The sequence below is a fragment of the Zootoca vivipara genome, chromosome 6 (assembly GCF_965207765.1).
Source record: "Zootoca vivipara chromosome 6, rZooViv2.hap1.1, whole genome shotgun sequence".
Lineage (NCBI taxonomy): Eukaryota > Metazoa > Chordata > Lepidosauria > Squamata > Lacertidae > Zootoca > Zootoca vivipara.
In genome coordinates this window covers 93,055,270-93,073,723 of record NC_142589.1, presented here as the reverse complement: position 1 = coordinate 93,073,723, position 18,454 = coordinate 93,055,270, and the positions used below count along the sequence as shown (strand labels likewise).

General features: G+C 47.5%; 1 protein-coding gene across 1 annotated transcript; it reads right to left on the bottom strand.

The window, feature by feature from the left end:
• Nucleotides 1–128: 128 nt before the first annotated feature.
• FSTL3 (follistatin like 3) lies at nucleotides 129–17,789 on the bottom strand. The gene is made up of 5 exons (XM_035119168.3): nucleotides 16,995–17,789; nucleotides 8,092–8,277; nucleotides 3,959–4,174; nucleotides 2,305–2,532; nucleotides 129–277 (listed from the first exon to the last, which is right to left on the bottom strand). Exons 1-5 carry the CDS (start codon nucleotides 17,053–17,055, stop codon nucleotides 225–227), a joined length of 744 nt encoding a protein of 247 aa, XP_034975059.1. The 5' UTR covers nucleotides 17,056–17,789; the 3' UTR covers nucleotides 129–224.
• Nucleotides 17,790–18,454: the final 665 nt, after the last annotated feature.

Sequence of the window (18,454 nt, the reverse complement as noted above, 5' to 3'; positions counted from 1 at the left end):
CTGCAGAGTAGATGTGTCCAAAAGAAGGAGGAGGAGGAGAAACTGGGGCAGATATGCCTAGGTTACATCAGCCGAGGTGTCTTATCTATCTGTCTATATATATATATATAAATAAGGCTGTCATCTTCTTTTGATCTTAATAAATATCAGATATATACGGTCTGTACATCGTTAACAGATAATGCCCCAGCGTGTCAGGAGTCGGATAGATCACAAAGGCCTGTTCAGATGTAGTTCTCCTCAGCTTCATCTGTGTCCAGCGGGTATCGGTTCGGGGCTAAAGGAGAAATCAAAGGAGGAGATGGCAAAATTCAGGATTTGCAGATGACGGGACCATCAGCGTGGATGGTGAATGCAGAAGTCAGGTCTCTCTGCCCACAAAGAACTTACAATCTGAATGTGTGGGGTGGGGAAATTGCTCATGGGGGTCCAAATGAAAGCAGAGCAAGACGTTTGACACCAGCTTGGTTGTGGGAGTTGCCGGAAAGAGGCAGACAAGGCACCATCCAACTGCCTTAGGGACTCCCGATCTGTGTGGGGTTTACTCCTGAGCCTTTTCTTTTCCCGAAGATATCCTGCAAGCAGGGCCGGATTTAGGTCTGATGAGGCCATAAGCTACTGAAGGTAATAGGGCCCTTTATATGTCCAGCTGTCCTTTGCCAACAACAAATGGTCACTGTTTTTGTTTGTTTTTGTTGAATATATGCAATATCAGGCATCCCCAAACTGCGGCCCTCCAGATGTTTTGGCCTACAACTCCCATGATCCCTAGCTAACAGGACCAGTGGTCGGGGAAGATGGGAATTGTAGTCCAAAACATCTGGAGGGCCGAGGTTTGGGGGTGCCTGTGCTATATGGTCATTGATGGACCTAATAGATATCTAAAGCCATTTGCGCATGTTGCCAGTCCATGCAGAATGTAGAAAGGATACAGTACAGTGGAACCTCGGTTTATGAACACCTCGGTTTATGAATTTTCGGTTTATGAACGCCGCGGACCCATCTGGAACGGATTAATTCACTTTCCATTACTTTCAATGGGAAAGTTCGCTTCAGTTTATGAACGCTTCAGTTTATGAACAGACTTCCGGAACCAATTACACCCATGCTTCGGGTTAAGTACGCTTCAGGTTGAGTACTCCGCGGACCCGTCTGGAACGGATTAATCCACTTTCCATTACTTTCAATGGGAAAGTTTGCTTCAGTTTATGAACGCTTCAGTTTAAGTACTCCGCAGAACGTCTGGAACAGATTAATCCACTTTCCATTACTTTCAATGGGAAAGTTCGCTTCAGTTTATGAACACTTCAGTTTATGAACAGACTTCCGGAACCAATTGTGTTCATAAACCGAGGTACCACTGTATATAGAAAGGATATTTTAGGGAGCAGACTAGCAGGCGGGGCCCATGACTTACATCCTAGGAGCCTACACAACACAAAACACTGTTGCTGGATGTAGGTTTGATTTTATTTGGTTTTTTAAAAATATTTTCGAAATGTACACCCAGATTTTTTTCCCTTTAAATTTTTTGGGGTCCCCAAGAAAGTGGGGCCCTAAGCTATAATAATAATAATAATAATAATAATAATAATAATAATTTATTATTTATACCTGGGTTTCCCACTCTGGGTGGCTTGTTTAGGTAAAGGGACCCCTGACCGTTAGGTCCAGTCGCGGACGACTCTGGAGTTGCGGCGCTCATCTCGCTTTATTGGCCAAGGGAGCCGGCGTTTGTCCGTAGACAGTTTTTCCGGGTCATGTGGCCAGCAGGACTGAGCCGTTTCTGGTGAAACCAGAGCAGCGCACAGAAACGCCGTTTTATCTTCCCGCCGGAGCGGTACCTATTTATCTACTTGCACTTTGACATGCTTTTGAACTGCTAGGTGGGCAGGAGCTGGGACTGAACAACGGGAGCTCACCCCGTCACGGGGATTCAAACCGCCGACCTTCCGATCACCAAGCCCTATACTCAGTGGTTTAGACCACAGCGCCTCCCGCATCCCGTGATAGCTTGTTTAGCTTATATGTAAATCCGGCACTGCCCGCAAGGTAGTGGAGGTTTAGGGTCAGAGTTCCCCTTTTCCTAGACGGTCTCCCTTCCCAGGAGAACAAGACCCACTTTGCCCCTCGCTTCCTTCCACGGCACGGGCAGAAACCGCCTCCTTGACCGTTGGTTCCACTCTTGGCCCTGACCGCTCGGCCCTGCAGAGAAGTCCCTAACTCGCCGAGTTTTGAGACACACTGGGGCTGAAACCGTGCCAAACAGAGTTTCGGGTCCCAAGCCGGGGGACGGGGACCTACCTGCGCAGCTGCCGTAATGTCGGACGCCGATGGATCTCCCCAGGAAGCAGGTGGCTCTCCGGAGGTGACACGTGGAGGGGTAAGTGACGTTGTTGTTCCCGCAGATCGTGTGGTCGATGTCGGTGGGGTCCGGGCAAGGGGCGGCCCGGCACATGACACAGTGGGCGCTGGCGGTCTGGTCCACGACACACGTGTGGGTCCCGGGACACACCACAGTGGAGCACGATTCTGCACAAGGACACACACACACACACACGTCAGAGAAACACGAGGATCAAGATCAGCTGGAACTTCAGGCGAGTTGTCGTCCTTCGGCCTGGACTACCTTGCAGGGTCGTCGTGAGGATTGGAACTCGCAACGCATAGTTGCAGTTGACAGAGCGGTTTAACCCCCTATCTCTTGTCCCAGGAGCTTGTGGGGGATTTAGCAAAGGGAGGGAAGTATAGGGTCTCCTAACAACTCACCGCACCCACGACAAACTATAGTTCCCAAGATTGATAATTTTTTTTGGGTGGCGATGGGGGCAAGCCAGGGCTGTGTAAAGTCAAGAGATAAAAAATAATTATTTGTTTGACACAGAACTTGTTCCTGGAACTTCTCGGAGGCAGAACCTTTGCCAATTGGTGCAGATTTCCCCCGAGAGAATTTTTAGCAGGTGGGTTCTCAAGTGACCACGAGTTTCAAACAACAAGAGCTGTTCAAACAGCGGAAGGGTCTCCCTCGGGAGGTGATGGACTCTCCTTCCTTGGAGGTTTTTAAGCAGAGGTTGGATCTGCTACAGACGCTTTAGTTGAAATTCCTGCCTCTACAATTCTGTGATTTTATGAGCCAGTGATTCCTGCGTTGCAGGGGGCTGGACTAGATGACTCTGGGGGTGCCTTCCAGCTCTAGGTTTCAGCAGTTCTATTACAGTCTTGAACGCCTTGGTACTCGTACGTTTTGGCTCCCGAATGCCGCAAACCCAGAAGTGAGTGTTCTGGTTTGCGAACGCTTTTTGGAAGCCAAACGTCCGACACAGCTTCTGATTGAGCGCAGGAAGCTCCCGCAGCAAACCAGAAGGTTTGAAACCTTTGTTTTCAGAAGTCAAACGGACTCCCAGAACGGATTACGTTCGAGAACCAAGGTACCACTGTACAGGTGAAACTCGGAAAATTAGAATATTGTTGAAGAGTTCATTTATTTCAGTAATGCAACTTATTATTTTTTATTTTTCTTTTAATTTTTACAAATGCTTTCTTTTGGAAATTCCACAGTAATAAAACAAATAGTTACAATAATACAAAAATAAACATCGCTACCGTATTACATTTCATTAATTACATTTCATTTATAATTGACCCGCCTAACAACGAATAATTACAATGACAACAAATAAAGGCTTGGCATATCTTGTTTTGCATGTCATGCATCTATCTCATATATTGGTTTCACCTTTTAAGTTGCATTACTGAAATAAATGCCCTTTTCGACGATATTCTAATTTTCCGAGTTTCACCTGTTTTGGCGCAAGCCACGGTTTGTTCAATAACCTGCTGGACCACTTGGGTTTGGTTTAACAAAGCATAGTTACTAGAGTGCTCGTGTTTTTTGTTAGTCAAACTTTGGAAGATACCAGTGTTGGGAATTTGGAGGGGGTGGGTGGGACTGGCTTACTTTTGCACCGGCCTTGATACATGACTTCCAAGTCAGGGTGCCCTCGGCATTTTGCCGCCAGAAGCTCGCATTCGTCTCGGTAGGTGAAGCCGTCGGACCCGCACACCTGAAGTTTCCGGGGGAGGTTGGAGCAATCTGGGGCGCAGCTGCAGTGGGGGCGGCCATATTTCATTTTGCACACTTTTCCCGGACCGCAGTCCACACCTTCGCAGCTCTCTGAGGAAGGAGGAATCAAGAGCTTATTATTATTATTATTATTATTATTATTATTATTATTATTATTATTATTATCCATCCGAAGAATGGCAGAGCACTTAAATTAAAAGCTGCAGCAAGAGAAAGGAAACGAAAAGAAGCAAACCCATGCCCTCCAACATTCCTCCGATGACAAGAGGGACATCCCGTTCCATAATGATAATTTTACTATTTATACCCGATACATCTGACTGGGCTGCCCCAGCCACTCTGGGTGGCTTCCAACATATATAAAAAACGTAACTAATCATTAAACCTTTTTTTTTAAAAAAAAAAAACCTTCCCTATACAGGATTGCCTTCAGGCACCTCGGGGGTCAGATAACTCCATCCCCTCCAATGTTTCTCCCGTGAAAATAGGGACGTTCTATTCCATCCCCTCCAACGTTTCTCCTATGAAAAGAAGGACGTTCTATTCCATCCCCTCCAACGTTTCTCCCATGAAAAGAGGGACGTCCTATTCCATCCCCTCCAACGTTTCTCCCATGAAAAGATACACGTCCTATTCCATCTCCTCCAACATTTCTCCCATGAAAGGATAGACGTCCTATTCCATCCCCTCCAACCTTTCTCCCATGAAAATAGGGACGTCCTATTCCATCCCCTCCAACATTTATCCTATGAAAAGAGGGACGTCCTATTCCATCCCCTCCAACGTTTCTCCCATGAAAAGATAGACGTCCTATTCCATCTCCTCCAACGTTTCTCCCATGAAAAGAGGGACGTCCTATTCCACACCCTCCAACGTTTGTCCCATGAAAAGAGGGACGTCCTATTCCATCCCCTCCAACATTTCTCCCATGAAAATAGGGACGTCCTATTCCATCCCCTCCAACATTTCTCCCATGAAAATAGGGATGTCCTATTCCATCCCCTCCAACATTTCTCCTATGAAAAGATAGACGTCCTATTCCATCCCCTCCAACATTTCTCCTATGAAAACAGGGACGTCCTATTTCATCCCCTCCAACGTTTCTCCCATGAAAATAGGGACGTCCTAAGGAAAAGCGGGACGTTCCGGGGTCAATTCAGAAACCGGGATGGCTTCTCTCAATCAGGGACTGTCCTTGGAAAATAGCGACACTTGGAGGGTCTGGTATTTAAGCGGAGGTCAGATGGCCAACAGTCCGGGATTTTCCTGCATTGCATTGGGTTGATGACCCAAGGATTCCCTTCCAACCCTAAAATTCTACGCGTCTCTTAAAAACGATGCAAGATCGCAGTCCTCATGACACCCCCGGGACAGAGGGACAAGTTGGAGGGTCTGCAAAACCTGGTTTTGCAACGATGTGCTCGCGGCAAGCCCAAAAACTTGGGTTTTGCAGGAAGGGCTCGGGAGAGGGGAGTTCCCCCCCCCAAAAAAGGCTTTCCACGGAAAGCTTTTTCTCGCACAATAGACGCCCCTGTTCCTCCTGAGGCTTCCGTGACATGAAAACAACAAGTCAGAGAGAGGGAAGGATCTGTCTGGGGGAGGCAGCTGGGGTGGCGGGAGCCCCTCGGGTCTGCGGGGAAGGAGGGAGAGTCTCGGGAGACAGAAGGGTGCATTATGTCGGAGGGTCACCCCGGGGCGAAAAAAAAAGTCTGGCGGAGAGGGGTGAGACGCATGGTTTCCCCTCCTTGGAGACGTGGGTGGGCTCTCTTTGGCTGTCTGGCAGAATGTCAGCCCCCAAGGCAAGTCTGGGGGTGGGAAAAGGCAGCGCCAGTTTTCCTGGCAGGGTCCTGCCCCACAAGGAGGGTGCAAAGAGGTAGGCTGCGGACCAGGCAGGGCCTCCCCAAATCTGGGGTTGCCATATTTCAAACAGTGAAAATCAGGACACAAAAGTTATTGAGATCGTTCCCCCCCCCCCCGGGGGGTGGGGGTTTCCCCCTCCTGACAGCTCAGAGCATGAGCTTCTTAATCTCAGGGTCGTGTGTTCAAGTTCTGCGCCGGGCAAAAGATTCCTGCGTATTTCAAACAGTGAAAATCCGTTGAGCTTTTCTGGGCAAATTCCGGGGGTGGGGAATAGTTTTTGAAGTATTGTTAAGGAACATCTGAGATTCTTAAAGATTCCTCAATCTAAAATTGCCTGGTTTATTTCATAGCGGTTATCTAGTCTTTGACTTTAATTTAGTCTTTTATATACTGTATGTGTTTGGATTATATTTTCAATGTGTTTTGTACGGTTTCATGTTTTAACGTATGCCAAAGAAGGCTAGTTACGAGTCACGAGTTAAGGAAGATCGCCCAAAGCGACACGGCTTCCAGTATTCCGGATATATGTCCAGGAAACTCCAGACGTCGCCCTCCCCAAATCTGCCCCAACTTTTTGTTGGGGGGTTAGTTTAGTGTAGGGAGCTCGTCTGAACTCTACAAAAAGCAGTTTAAGGAAAGTAGCCACCTCCTGCAGCTCCTTCCGCCTGGGGAGCCTGTTTCAGAATGAGGGGCATGTTCTCTTCTTTGGGGAACACAGCAGCCTCCTTGAATGGGGTACAATCTCTGAGCTTGGCAATTGATGGAGACTGTTTCTATCTCCTTGGTGGCTGCAATCGAGGTGATTGCAATCAAGGCTGCAGCAGCTAAAAAAGCCAATGCAATTCTGGGCTGCATCAATAGGAGTATAGCATCTAGATCAGGCATCCCCAAACTGTGGCCCTTCAGATGTTTTGGCCTACAACTCCCATGAGCCCTAGCTAACAGTGGTCAGGGATGATGGGAATTGTAGTCCAAAACATCTGGAGGGCCAAAGTCTGGGGATGCCTGATCTAGATCAAGGGAAGTAATAGTACCACTGTCTTCTGCTCTGGTCAGACCTCACCTGGAGTACTGTGTCCAGTTCTGGGCACCACAGTTCAAGAAGGATACTGACAAGCTGGAACGTGTCCAGAAGAGGGCAACCAAAATGGTCAAAGGCCTGGAAACGATGCCTTATGAGGAACGGCTTAGGGAGCTGGGTATGTTTAGCCTGGTTAAGGGGTGATATGATAGCCATGTTCAACTATATAAAGGGATGTCATATAGAGGAGGGAGAAAGGTTGTTTTCTGCTGCTCCAGAGAAGCGGACACGGAGCAATGGATTCAAACTACAAGAAAGAAGATTCCACCTAAACATTAGGAAGAACTTCCTGACAGTAAGAGCTGTTCGGCAGTGGAATTTGCTACCAAGGAGTGTTGTGGAGTCTCCTTCTTTGGAGGTCTTTAAGCGGAGGCTTGACAGGCATATGTCAAAAATGCTTTGATGGTGTTTCCTGCTCGGCAGGGGGTTGGACTGGATGGCCCTTGTGGTCTCTTCCAACTCTACGATTCTATGATTCAATGATGATAAATTGGGGCAAACGCAGTCCTGCCCCGCCAGACTTAGGTAAAAACTATGCATATATATATATAAAACCACTGTGAAGATGCTTTTTAAAAAAAAGAACACACATTTTAAAATATATGAATTGAATTTGCCATTAGCTCACCACCTTGTGTCAGATTAGAATAATGCACTTAAAACACACTTAATAACGGCCGCTGCAAAGCAGATAAAAACATTAGCAGGATTTTAAGAGCAAATGCTACGGATAATAAGGAGAGTTATAATATGTGGATTATGAAATATTATGCGGACGAGTAGGCGATGGTGGGAAGCCGGGAGAGTCAGAGAAATCTCAATAGACGGTTATGCAGTTAGCATTGTTATCATTTTTTTGTTTTGTAAAACCAAATGAAAATTATTCTAAAAATAATAATAAAAGACACTTGAAACGTTTTATTTGCAGCTGTAGTCTGCCCTCTGCTAAACAGGGGCACCTGCCTGCCTTTTTTCCTTTGCTCTGGCGCCACCTACTGCCGGCTCCTAGCTTCCACGGCGCCTTCATAATGGTGGCCCCTCGCAATTTAAAAAAAAGGCCCTCTACCTTTGCAAGGGTGACAGGTCACGAGCCCCAGGATCCGGAGGAGGCTGATCTTGTTGTCTGGGTGCGAAGCGTTCGACCAGGCCATGTCCGCGCTGCCGTTGGCGCAACACTCCTCCCAGCTCACGCCAGTCCGTACAATCATGGTGCATTTTGCCTCGCGCCCCTGCTGCAGCCAGCAGATACCGCCTGTTTGGAAAAAGGAGAACGGAATATCAGCTCTTAGAGATCGGTTAGTCGCGGAACTCACCGCCACATGACTGCCAGTTTATGTGGCTTAGACCAGCATCCTGTCCTCATAGCGGCCCATAAAACAACCTAGGAGGCCAGATAGACTGCTCCTGGGACTGGGGGTTTCATAAGAACATCGAAAGAGGCTGCTGTGATAGGCCAATGTCTCACCATTGTGATGGGCACCTCTTCATGTTTATATCTATTATTATCAGTGCTTTTGGGGGGGGGACACGCAGGCGTTCGCGTACCCCCTAAACATTTTGTGAATCTTTCTACTTTTGTCCATTTACTGTATTTATTTTCCCCGATTTGAACTATAAAATCGTGATTTTCTTGAGTAAAAATGAGAGTAGCCCCAAACATTTTAAAGGAAAAAACCCTATTATTATTATTATTATTATTATTATTATTATTATTATTATTATACCACCCTATACCCGGGGGTCTCAGGGCAGTTCACAGAATAAAATCAAGATATAAAACCACAAAATACCTAATAAAAACACAAACAGCAACCCACTACCCCCCCCAGAAAAAAAAACATTTTAAAAGGGCATAGGAGATCTAGAGCAGAGATCGCTAGGCTACAGAAGTTCTACTTTCACGGCCTTGACTGACCACTCTTGGCAGACTTTGCGTAAGGGCGTGTTGTGGCTTTCCAGCAATCAGCAGGATTCGCCCATCCGTGCCTATTATTCCCAGTAGCTAGTTTTCCGCGGAGCTTCCCTTCTCAGGAGCAGTCTACCACCGAATACCGGTTGTTTGGGAGACAGGTAGGGCTGGCTGGGGCCTCTGCACCCTGCCGATGGGAAACGACACTGGACCGGATGAGAGGTTTTGCTGCAAAACAACTCCTGGTGCCAGTGCCCGTTAGCTGTGACGCCGGAATAGAACCTCCTGCGGCAGTGACAGTCTATCTCTGAATACGGAATCTATCTATCTTTGCTGCGAAAAGATAGCAAAGTGGGTTGGGAGAGCTCATGGCTTCCCGCCTTCCATCAAGGACTCTAAATAACTGCTTAGGGTTCCTGTTTTGCATGCAGAACATCCCCGACATCTCCAGGCAGGGAATACACCTCCCCACCCACCCCCGTCCCGTCCCTGAAAACCTGGATAAGCCGCTGCTGCCGGTCAGAGCAGACAATACAAGGGCTAGGCGGATCGGTGCTGCTTCCTGCGGCCCTTTTTAAAACCAGCCTTTTATTTCACGGCAATGAGGGCCGGAAACTTGGTTAGGTGTTTAGGGCGGAAGAGCTAGCAGGGGTGTGAAATCTAAGCGTATTTCTGCACAGAACAAACGATTAAATTAAAAAAAAAAAGAATTACTGGCTAGTTGTAGACATACTTCGATGCTAGCGGGAAAAAAATAAGCTGATATGATATAAAACAATAAATTTAGGGTAAGCGACAACAGGTTGCAATTCTAGCCTGGGAGTTTTTGAACTCAGCACAGAGCATTAGACTCTGAATCTCAGGGTCGCGGGTTCTAGTCCCGCCTTGGGTGAACATTGCAGGGGGGGGTGGATGACCCTGCTGGGACCTCGCTCACCGCAGGCCAGGGCTCGGGCCTTCAAAACAAGCTGGCAAGGGCTGACCCCCCTCATTCTTCCCCCCACCCACAAGCAGCCTGATCTCTTCCTCAACCCCTGGACAGACAAACTGTGCTTTGTTTGGCTCTTGGGAGTGAAAGGTCAGGCCGGGAAGAGGCCCTGAGCGTGTGAGGTCTGTCTGGGACTTCTGATCTGCCCCCCATCCCAGTGCGCATGGCATCCTCAAACCTAGCCCCCCCCCCAAAAGAAAAAAAGTTCTACCCAAGACAGCCGGCGGTGAAGCAGCCAGCCAGCTGGCAGCCGATTCAAAAGGCTGTTTGTTCCTTAATCTGGTGAACGAATCGTTCATTTTTTTGGAGAGCAGGGCCCCCGAGCCATTCCTGTCTGGGGTGCCCCAGACGCTCCCATGTTTCAGGAGGGAGAGGGTGGGGGGAAAGTCTCCCCCCCCAAGGCTCCTCAATTCAGGAGATGTGCCCTTTCTCAGTGTTATAAGAAAAAAAACTGCTCCTTTTTCCCTTCTAGGGTACCCAAGAGTCCTTAAGTAGGTTCCCTATTGGAAGGAGAAAATAACAAGAGGCCAAGCAGAGAATATTGAGAAGCAAAGCAGCTAGTAAACCTGATCTTTATTAATCTTTTGCAACAGGGTCCCCCGCTCTCCCCCCCCCACAGGGAGGAAGGACAGGAACCCTGAACATTGGTGTGCAAGCTCTAATACAGACATTTGAAATTGCCTCCCCTGTAGCGCAAGACCACCCCTAAAAAGCATCATACATGCATCACAGAAAGAGGTGGTCTCCAGCAGAAATTTGTGTGTGTTGCTTCTCTCCTGTCTGCCAGGATACCTGATCATGCCTTATCAATTGCCTTTCCTGAGTAGCATGGCCATTCCTTGGAGATGGTAAACATTTAGTTCCTGAATCTCTTATGCATATTGAGAGTGTTCTCAGCTTAACAGATACTTGCCAGACTGTATTTGAAAAGGGAGGTTTAAGACCCTATAGTCCAAAGACAATTGGAACAGCTTTTCCCATTTCCTTCCTCCTTGCAGAGAGATAGTTGAGGTCCATTTGGGAGAGTCAAAATGGCTTCAGGATTGCTCTCCTGGACTATTTCAGACACGTGGTTTACATACTTATGTATGTGTTTGCCGTGTACATTTATGAACAAGGTAGTTGTTTAGTCGTGTCCGACTCTTCATGACCCCATGGACCATAGCACGCCAGGCACTCCTGTCTTCCACTGCCTCCCGCAGTTTGGTCAGACTCACGTTCGTAGCTTCGAGAACACTGTCCAACCATCTCGTCCTCTGTCGTCCCCTTTCCTTGTGCCCTCCATCTTTCCCAACATCAGGGTCTTTTCCAGGGAGTCTTCTCTTCTCATGAGGTGGCCAAAGTCTTGGAGCCTCAGCTTCAGGATCTGTCCTTCCAGTGAGCACTCAGGGCTGATTTCCTTCAGAATGGAGAGGTTTGATCTTCTCACAGTCCATGGGACTCTCAAGAGTCTCCTCCAGCACCATAATTCAAAAGCATCAATTCTTCGGCGATCAGCCTTCTTTATGGTCCAGCTCTCACTTCCATACATGACATATATATATAAAGGTAAAGGGGCCCCTGACCATCAGGTCCAGTCGTGTCCGACTCTGGGGTTGCGGCGCTCATCTCGCTCTATAGGCCGAGGGAGCCGGCATTTGTCCGCAGACAGTTTCTGGGTCATGTGGCCAGGATGACTAAGCCGCTTCTGGCGAACCAGAGCAGCGCACGGAAACGCCGTTTACCTTCCCGCCGGAGCGGTACCTATTTATGGTATCTACTTGCACTTTGACATGCTTACGAACTGCTAGGTTGGCAGGAGCAGGGACCAAGCAACGGGAGCTCACCCCGTCACGGGGATTCGAACCGCCGACCTTCTGATTGGCAAGCCCTAGGCTCAGTGGTTTAACCCACAACACCACCCGCGTCCCAGTAGAGAAATATTTGAGGTCAATTTGGGAGAGTCAAAATGGCTTCAGGATTGCTCTCCTGGACCACATTATTTCAGACACTTATGTATGTGTTTGCCTTGTACATTTATGAACATTTATAATATATATATATATATAAGACCTTAGAATTCCCATAACAATCAGCAGCAAAGACACCTTCCTGAGCTTCTTTAATTGAAGAGCTGTTTAATTTTGAAGCCGCCAGTCCTCATGGTTCTGCAGGCAGCAGAACACTCCTGGCTGGGTCTGCTAACTTGCCAGGGTCTCGGCAGATTCACAGAATCAAAGAGTTGGATTTTTTTTTACACCCAAAGGTCATCCAGCCCAGCCCCTGCAACGATGTGCCCTCCAAGTGTCCCGGTTTTCCCCGGACAGTCCCGGAATTACAGAAGGGGTTGGGGTAGCTAGATAACTGTCGGGGGCACATTCCAACTCTCATGTTTTCTAATTTACAACACAACTCTACAATTCTATTATTTTATGATTCCTTTAAATCTCTGGAGTGGGTTCAAGCAACTGCAGTGCTGTGCCATGGAGGAAGGCAGCAAGCTTGTTTTCTTCTGCTCTGGAGGGGGGGGGTAGGACCCGAACCCAGAGCTCCAAGTTATGAGGAGGGAGCTTCTGACTCAATGTCAACATTGCTTTCTGATAGCAAAAGCTGCTTGACGGTGAAATGGAATCCCTCCGGAGGTGGTGGGCTCCCCTTCCTTGGAGATTTTTTTTGCAGAGACAATTATTATCATTATTTTTATTATTATTAAGGTAAAGGTGAAGGGACCCCTGATCATTAGGTCCAGTCATGACCGACTCTGGGGTTGCGTGCTCATCTCGCATTATTGGCCGAGGGAGCCGGCGTATAGCTTCCAGGTCATGTGGCCAGCATGACAAAGCCGCTTCTGGCAAACCAGAGCAGCGCACGGAAACGCCGTTTACCTTCCCGCCGGAGTGGTACCTATTTATCTACTTGCATTTTGACGTGCTTTCGAACTGCTAGGTTGGCAGGAGCTGGGACCGAGCAACAGGAGCTCACCCCATGGCGGGAATTTGAACCGGCAACCTTCTGATCAGCAAGCCCTAGGCTCAGTGGTTTAACCACAGCGCCACCTGGGTCCTATTATTATTATTATTATTATTATTATTATTATTATTATTATTATTTGTATCCTGCCCAACTGACTGGGTTCCCGTCCGCCATGGAGAGGTGTTTCTTAGGTGGGATGAAAAGTGGGCCCCTGGGCATGTGAAGACAGCCGGTGGCTTTGTAGAGCACCCAGTGCTTTGGGAGGCTGTATAACCGCAGTCGTCTCCCTGCGCACAGCCCCCCCCAAACCCCTGCCTTCCTCCTCCAGCATGGGTAGCTCAGTCGGCAGAGCCTGGGACTCTTAATCTCAGGGTTGTGGGTTCGAGTCTCACACGGGGCGAAAAAAATCCTGCATTGCAGGGGGTTCGGATGGATGATCCCCAAGGGTCTCTTCCAACACCTTTCAAGTTCTACAGTACTATTTCCCCAGTTCTAACTCCCTTGAATTCAGGAAAGGGCAGGAACAGAATGTGCTAACAGCTCAACCGAATAGCAAGGATAGGAAGCCCTCTCTCTGCCGCAGGAAACTCTCAGACCCAAAGAGAGCTTGAAACTCTAGAAGTTTTGCTTGGGGGGGGGGAGGGAGGGAATAAAATGAAATTAGGCATTTGGCCTGCAGGTCTGTCTGTCTGCCTGTCTGCCTTGCCCCCGCTTCCCATCAAAGAGGGATGCCTTGTGCAATTTCACCCGAAGAAGCGTCTGAACCGCAGGTAAGCCCTGTTGAAAGATTAAGTTTTCCACTTCAAAGGAAGCTTCTCTTTTTTTGAAAACCCCACCTGGTTCGGGAGCTCGGATTCCAGTCTACTTGCCATGTGAGGGTCCCCCCCTCCCCACCCACCCACCCACCGAGGGGAGGCAAGTTAAGTTTTTGCTTACAACATCCCATAATTTGCAACCGGGGAGAAATCGGCTCGCAGATTCAACTGCTCAGAACCCACAAAAAAATACACACACACCCCGGGCCTTTGGGCTCATTCATTTGATTGATTTATTAGATCTGTATACTCCATTTGCAGATCTCAGGGCAGTTTGCAACCTACAGGAGGCTCCTAATTTCAGGGTTGTGGGTTCGAGCCCCACATTGGGCAAAAGATTACCGCATTGCAGGGGTTGGGCTGGATGACCTTTGGGTTCCCTTGCAACGCTACAATTCTATGAAAATAAGGTTTTTCAAACAGCGGTAGCAGGGTACTGTTGTTGGCTACTACTGTACTTTGGTTGGCTACTACGTTGCGTATCTTTGTGTTTTTATATTGTAAGCTACCTTGTGGTCCTCGGATGAAGGGCAGTATAGAAATTTAACATATACATACTTTTTAAAAAATAAATGCAATGCAGGAATCATAGCCCAAGCATTCCTGACCCCCCCCCGAAGCCCCCCAAACCCCCTTCTGCATTAAGTTTCTGCACCTCTTGAATGCAACAAAACCATTTTATTTTTTTTTATTTTTCCACACCCTTTTTGGTGAGAGGCGACCAGAACCATACACAGCGTTGCAAGTGCGGTCATAGAATGTGATTTTATGTTGGAAGGGACCTTGGGAGTCATCTAGTGTCCCCCCCCCCCCGAAATGCAGGAATATGCAGCTGTGTCGTACATGGAAATCGAACCCGGAACCTTGGCATTATCGTGCCATAGATTTTGCACCATTCTGTCAATGGTCTTGGTGGAGAAAATTCACGCCAGAGGCACCACAAATGCAGCTTATCTATGTCTGCGAGGAAATAAGAATCGTGTCAGAAGGATTCTGGCCAGGGGACTTTGTCATTATAGGTGTCAAAAACCATTCTCTTGCTTCATGATATAAGGAAAGACAAAACCAAAACAAAAAACCGTGACCATAAACAATGAAAATGTATTTATATGCTAAACGTCAGAGGATTTTCAGCTGGCAACCCGTCAGGAAGGACGAGGAATTTTACTTGAAGCAGAATACTATTAGTACATCAATTTTACACCCACCTGGAACACTTGATGAATTTTATGTGCTTAATTGCACAATGGACTGGTATTTGTTCGTAGTATTTATGCACTATTGAGCATATATGGCAGGCCATTGCACTTATATTTTGCATCTCGTAGTATTTATTTTCACTGTTGCTTAGCCTATAGATATATTTTCATTGTTTATTGTCACAGTTTTTTGTTTTGGTTTTGTCTTTGCTTATATTTCCGTGATTGTTTGTTACTTATAAGGGGCAGCTTGCAACTGCCGCCAGGAAAATTAGAAAAAAATTATATAGCCGAGATAGCTATCAACTGTAAAGGAGATGAATTTATTTGACCCCCATCTACACCAAGCTGTATCTTTCTCACTCGACTTTGTACATATCCGTATATTCCGGCGTTTAAGACAACCCCCGACTTTCCCAGTTAAAATATAGAGTTTGGGATATACTCGCCGTATAAGAAATACGACCCGGCGTATAAGACGACCCCCGACTTTTGAGAAGATTTTCCTGGGTTGGGTTAAAAAGTAGTCTTATACGCAGGAATATACAGTAATTATCTATTGTATTATTTACTATTATTTTTAATATATTAGTGGCCCCGCGGTGATTTTAGCTTATAAATTTTATTGTCTAATGTTTCAATTTGTATATTAAGGAGTTTCTGTAGCTTTGGGCAGATTAGGTCATGTTTTGATAATGCAAATGTTTTAAGTTTTTGTATGAAACTAGTATGTATTTTATTGAATGACATTGTATACATTGCAGCGGCCTTTGGCTATAAGCAATAAACTTGACCGGCTGACACAAATGCAGCTAGCTTCCTGGACCTTCTTTGACAAGGGTTCAGACCGTGCAAACCGTGACAATGTCTTCCAATTCTATTGCTTCTTTCCAAACTTTCCAGCAGTATCACTTTAGATAAAACCTTCGGAACTCCCCGCCTCTTGAGATCAGGCAGGTGCATTCGCAATACTCTTTCTGCTGCCCCCTGAACACATTTTCTGTTTAGACGAGATGACCCGGATGTTTAGAAAGTCAATGCAAGTTTCATTCGGTTTTCAGTCTATTTCAGCTTTTCGAAAGTCTTAAATCATTGTCGTTTATTTTTCTTATTGATAATTTATTGAATTTATTTTATTTTATTTTTTTTACAATCAAGAACTCGGGGTGGGGGGGCATCATTAAAAAACCACCCTTTAATTCCTAACCACCTCTTGCTTTTAAAACAATTTTAAATGGGTAGAGAGCATATTTTATCCTCTCCTTTTCAAACCCTGTTAACAGTAACCATACCAGAACTAAATAAGTTTAACTCCGCCCCCCCCCCCACTAAAAATATCCCTTGACTTATCACCTTCAAAATTATTAGTCCCCTTCTGCAATCGCCTAAAAGCTTGGGCTGGTTATTGATTACATTTTTGTGTTTCTGATATTGTAATTTTTGTGTTGTAATAGCACAGTATTATACTACTACTACTAATAATAATAATAATAATAACAATTCGGCCCACATCCATTCTACTAGAGAGTCAGAACTAGGTTGGGACTGACTTCCGAAAGCTCAGGCTGAAAGTTTTTAAGTTTGAGTCCCGCACTCTGCATATGCTTAGATGCCCTCTTCCATCGCATCCAGCGTTCTAAGCCAGGCATCCCCAAACTGCGGCCCTCCAGATGTTTTGGCCTACAACTCCCATGATCCCTAGCTAACAGGACCAGTGGTCAGGGATGATGGGAATTGTAGTCCAAAACATCTGGAGGGCCGAAGTTTGGGGATGCCTGTTCTAAGCGTTCTAAGCGTCGGGGGTCTTGGGGAACACCCCTGTTCCTGTGTCACCGGGGAGGCCTGGGAAAACCACTCCACCTTGGGGTTTCCTTGGGCCCCTAAAACAGGCATCCCCAAACTCGGCCCTCCAGATGTTTTGGGACTACAACTCCCATCATCCCTAGTTAACACACCAGTGGTCAGGGATGATGGGAATTGTAGTCCCAAAACATCTGGAGGGCCGAGTTTGGGGATGCCTGCCCTAAAACCTTGAAGGAAGGAAAAGTAGGTGGGGGTGTGTGTTGCTTAAAGCACGGCACCCCATTTCCCCAAAAATGCACTTACCTGAGAGGGAGCCCCCAGCGGCAGCGCTGAGCACCGTCAGCAGCAGAATGCAAAACTTCATGGCGAGGCGCGAGGGAGAGAAATCCGCAGAGGAAAGGAAAATTAGGAAGGAGCGAGAAGAGCGCCCAGGAAAGTTCAGGTTCTTGTCTCTCCCCAGCAGGAGCGAAGTCTCTCAGCAGAGGGCAGGCACCTAGCTTGGGAATAAGCCGGTGTCTTCCTTGGCACTGCCTTCCCGGGAGGGTCTTTCTCCCCCTTTTAAAAGCACCCTCCCGCTGATTCCTCTCAACCCCCCTCTCTCTGAAGTGTCTGAGGGTGTCTGTAACAGTCTGAATCATAGCTCCAAGGGAGGCGGTGTCAAGGGCAGCCAGTAACGTGTCTGGGGAGTGTATTGCGCCCCAGGCCAGCCTGCATGCGGCCAAATCCGGATCGTTGCGAGAGAGGCATCAATAACGCGCCCTCTCCCGGGTCGTGGTTCCCGCCTGTGCGCTCCAGTTGCGCATGATGGGAGCGAGAGGCGGCGCAGCTGGCGACGCGCGGCGGGGCTCCTCTTTCCTCTCCCTCCCTCCTAAACTTTCTGCCTCTGGATTGGAAATATTAGTAACCCCCACGCCCACCTTCTCATTCCCAATTTTTCCTTCCTGGAAATGCTTCTCCAAACTGGTTGTCCCTCGTGCGCCGTGGAGAATCCCCCCCCCTCTCTTTCCGTTTTCCTCTCCCTCTCCAAACGTCTCGTGTCTGGGGTTTTGGGAACGCACCAGAAAACCGCTGCCTCGCAATTGTTTTTGAAACCTTTCTAGCGTGGTGACTCCTGGTGGTTTTGCAATCCGGAAGCTTGGACGGAGTGGAAGGCATAGTTTCAAAGCGCATTCCACCAAGCCAGCCCCGCCAGAGACTCCCGGGAACTGTAGTTTCGTGGTGGGGGCATTTAAAATGCTTTAAATGGAACGGTGTAAGCACAGGCTCCGTTTTAGGGCAGGCATGTCCAAAATCCATTTCGGGGGCCTAATCCAGCCCGCTGGTCGATTTATTCCTGCCCCCATGGCAGTATAGGTCCTGGGATAAAATCCTTTAAAAAGCTCAGCAACTTCAATCCTTTAAAAAGCTCAACAACTTAGGGGCAAAATTGTAAATAAAAAAAAGCTCAACAACAACTTTGGGGTAAAATCCTTAAAAAAGCTCAACAAGTTTGGTCGGCCCTCATGCATGTTCACTTCATCAAATCTGGCCCTGATTTGGGCACCCCTGGTTTAGGGAATCTGTGGTATTGGATAATTTGCAAACTGACCCCTTCCCCAAATGCACTCTCCCCCTTAGGAATATGGTGGCTTTGGTCCCTGATTTGGCCTTGATACAAATATCCAGGTTCCCCCCCCCGGTCTATTTGCATGCTTAAAGGTAAAGGTAAAGGGACCCCTGACCATTAGGTCCAGTCGCTGACGACTCTGGGGTTGCAGCGCTCA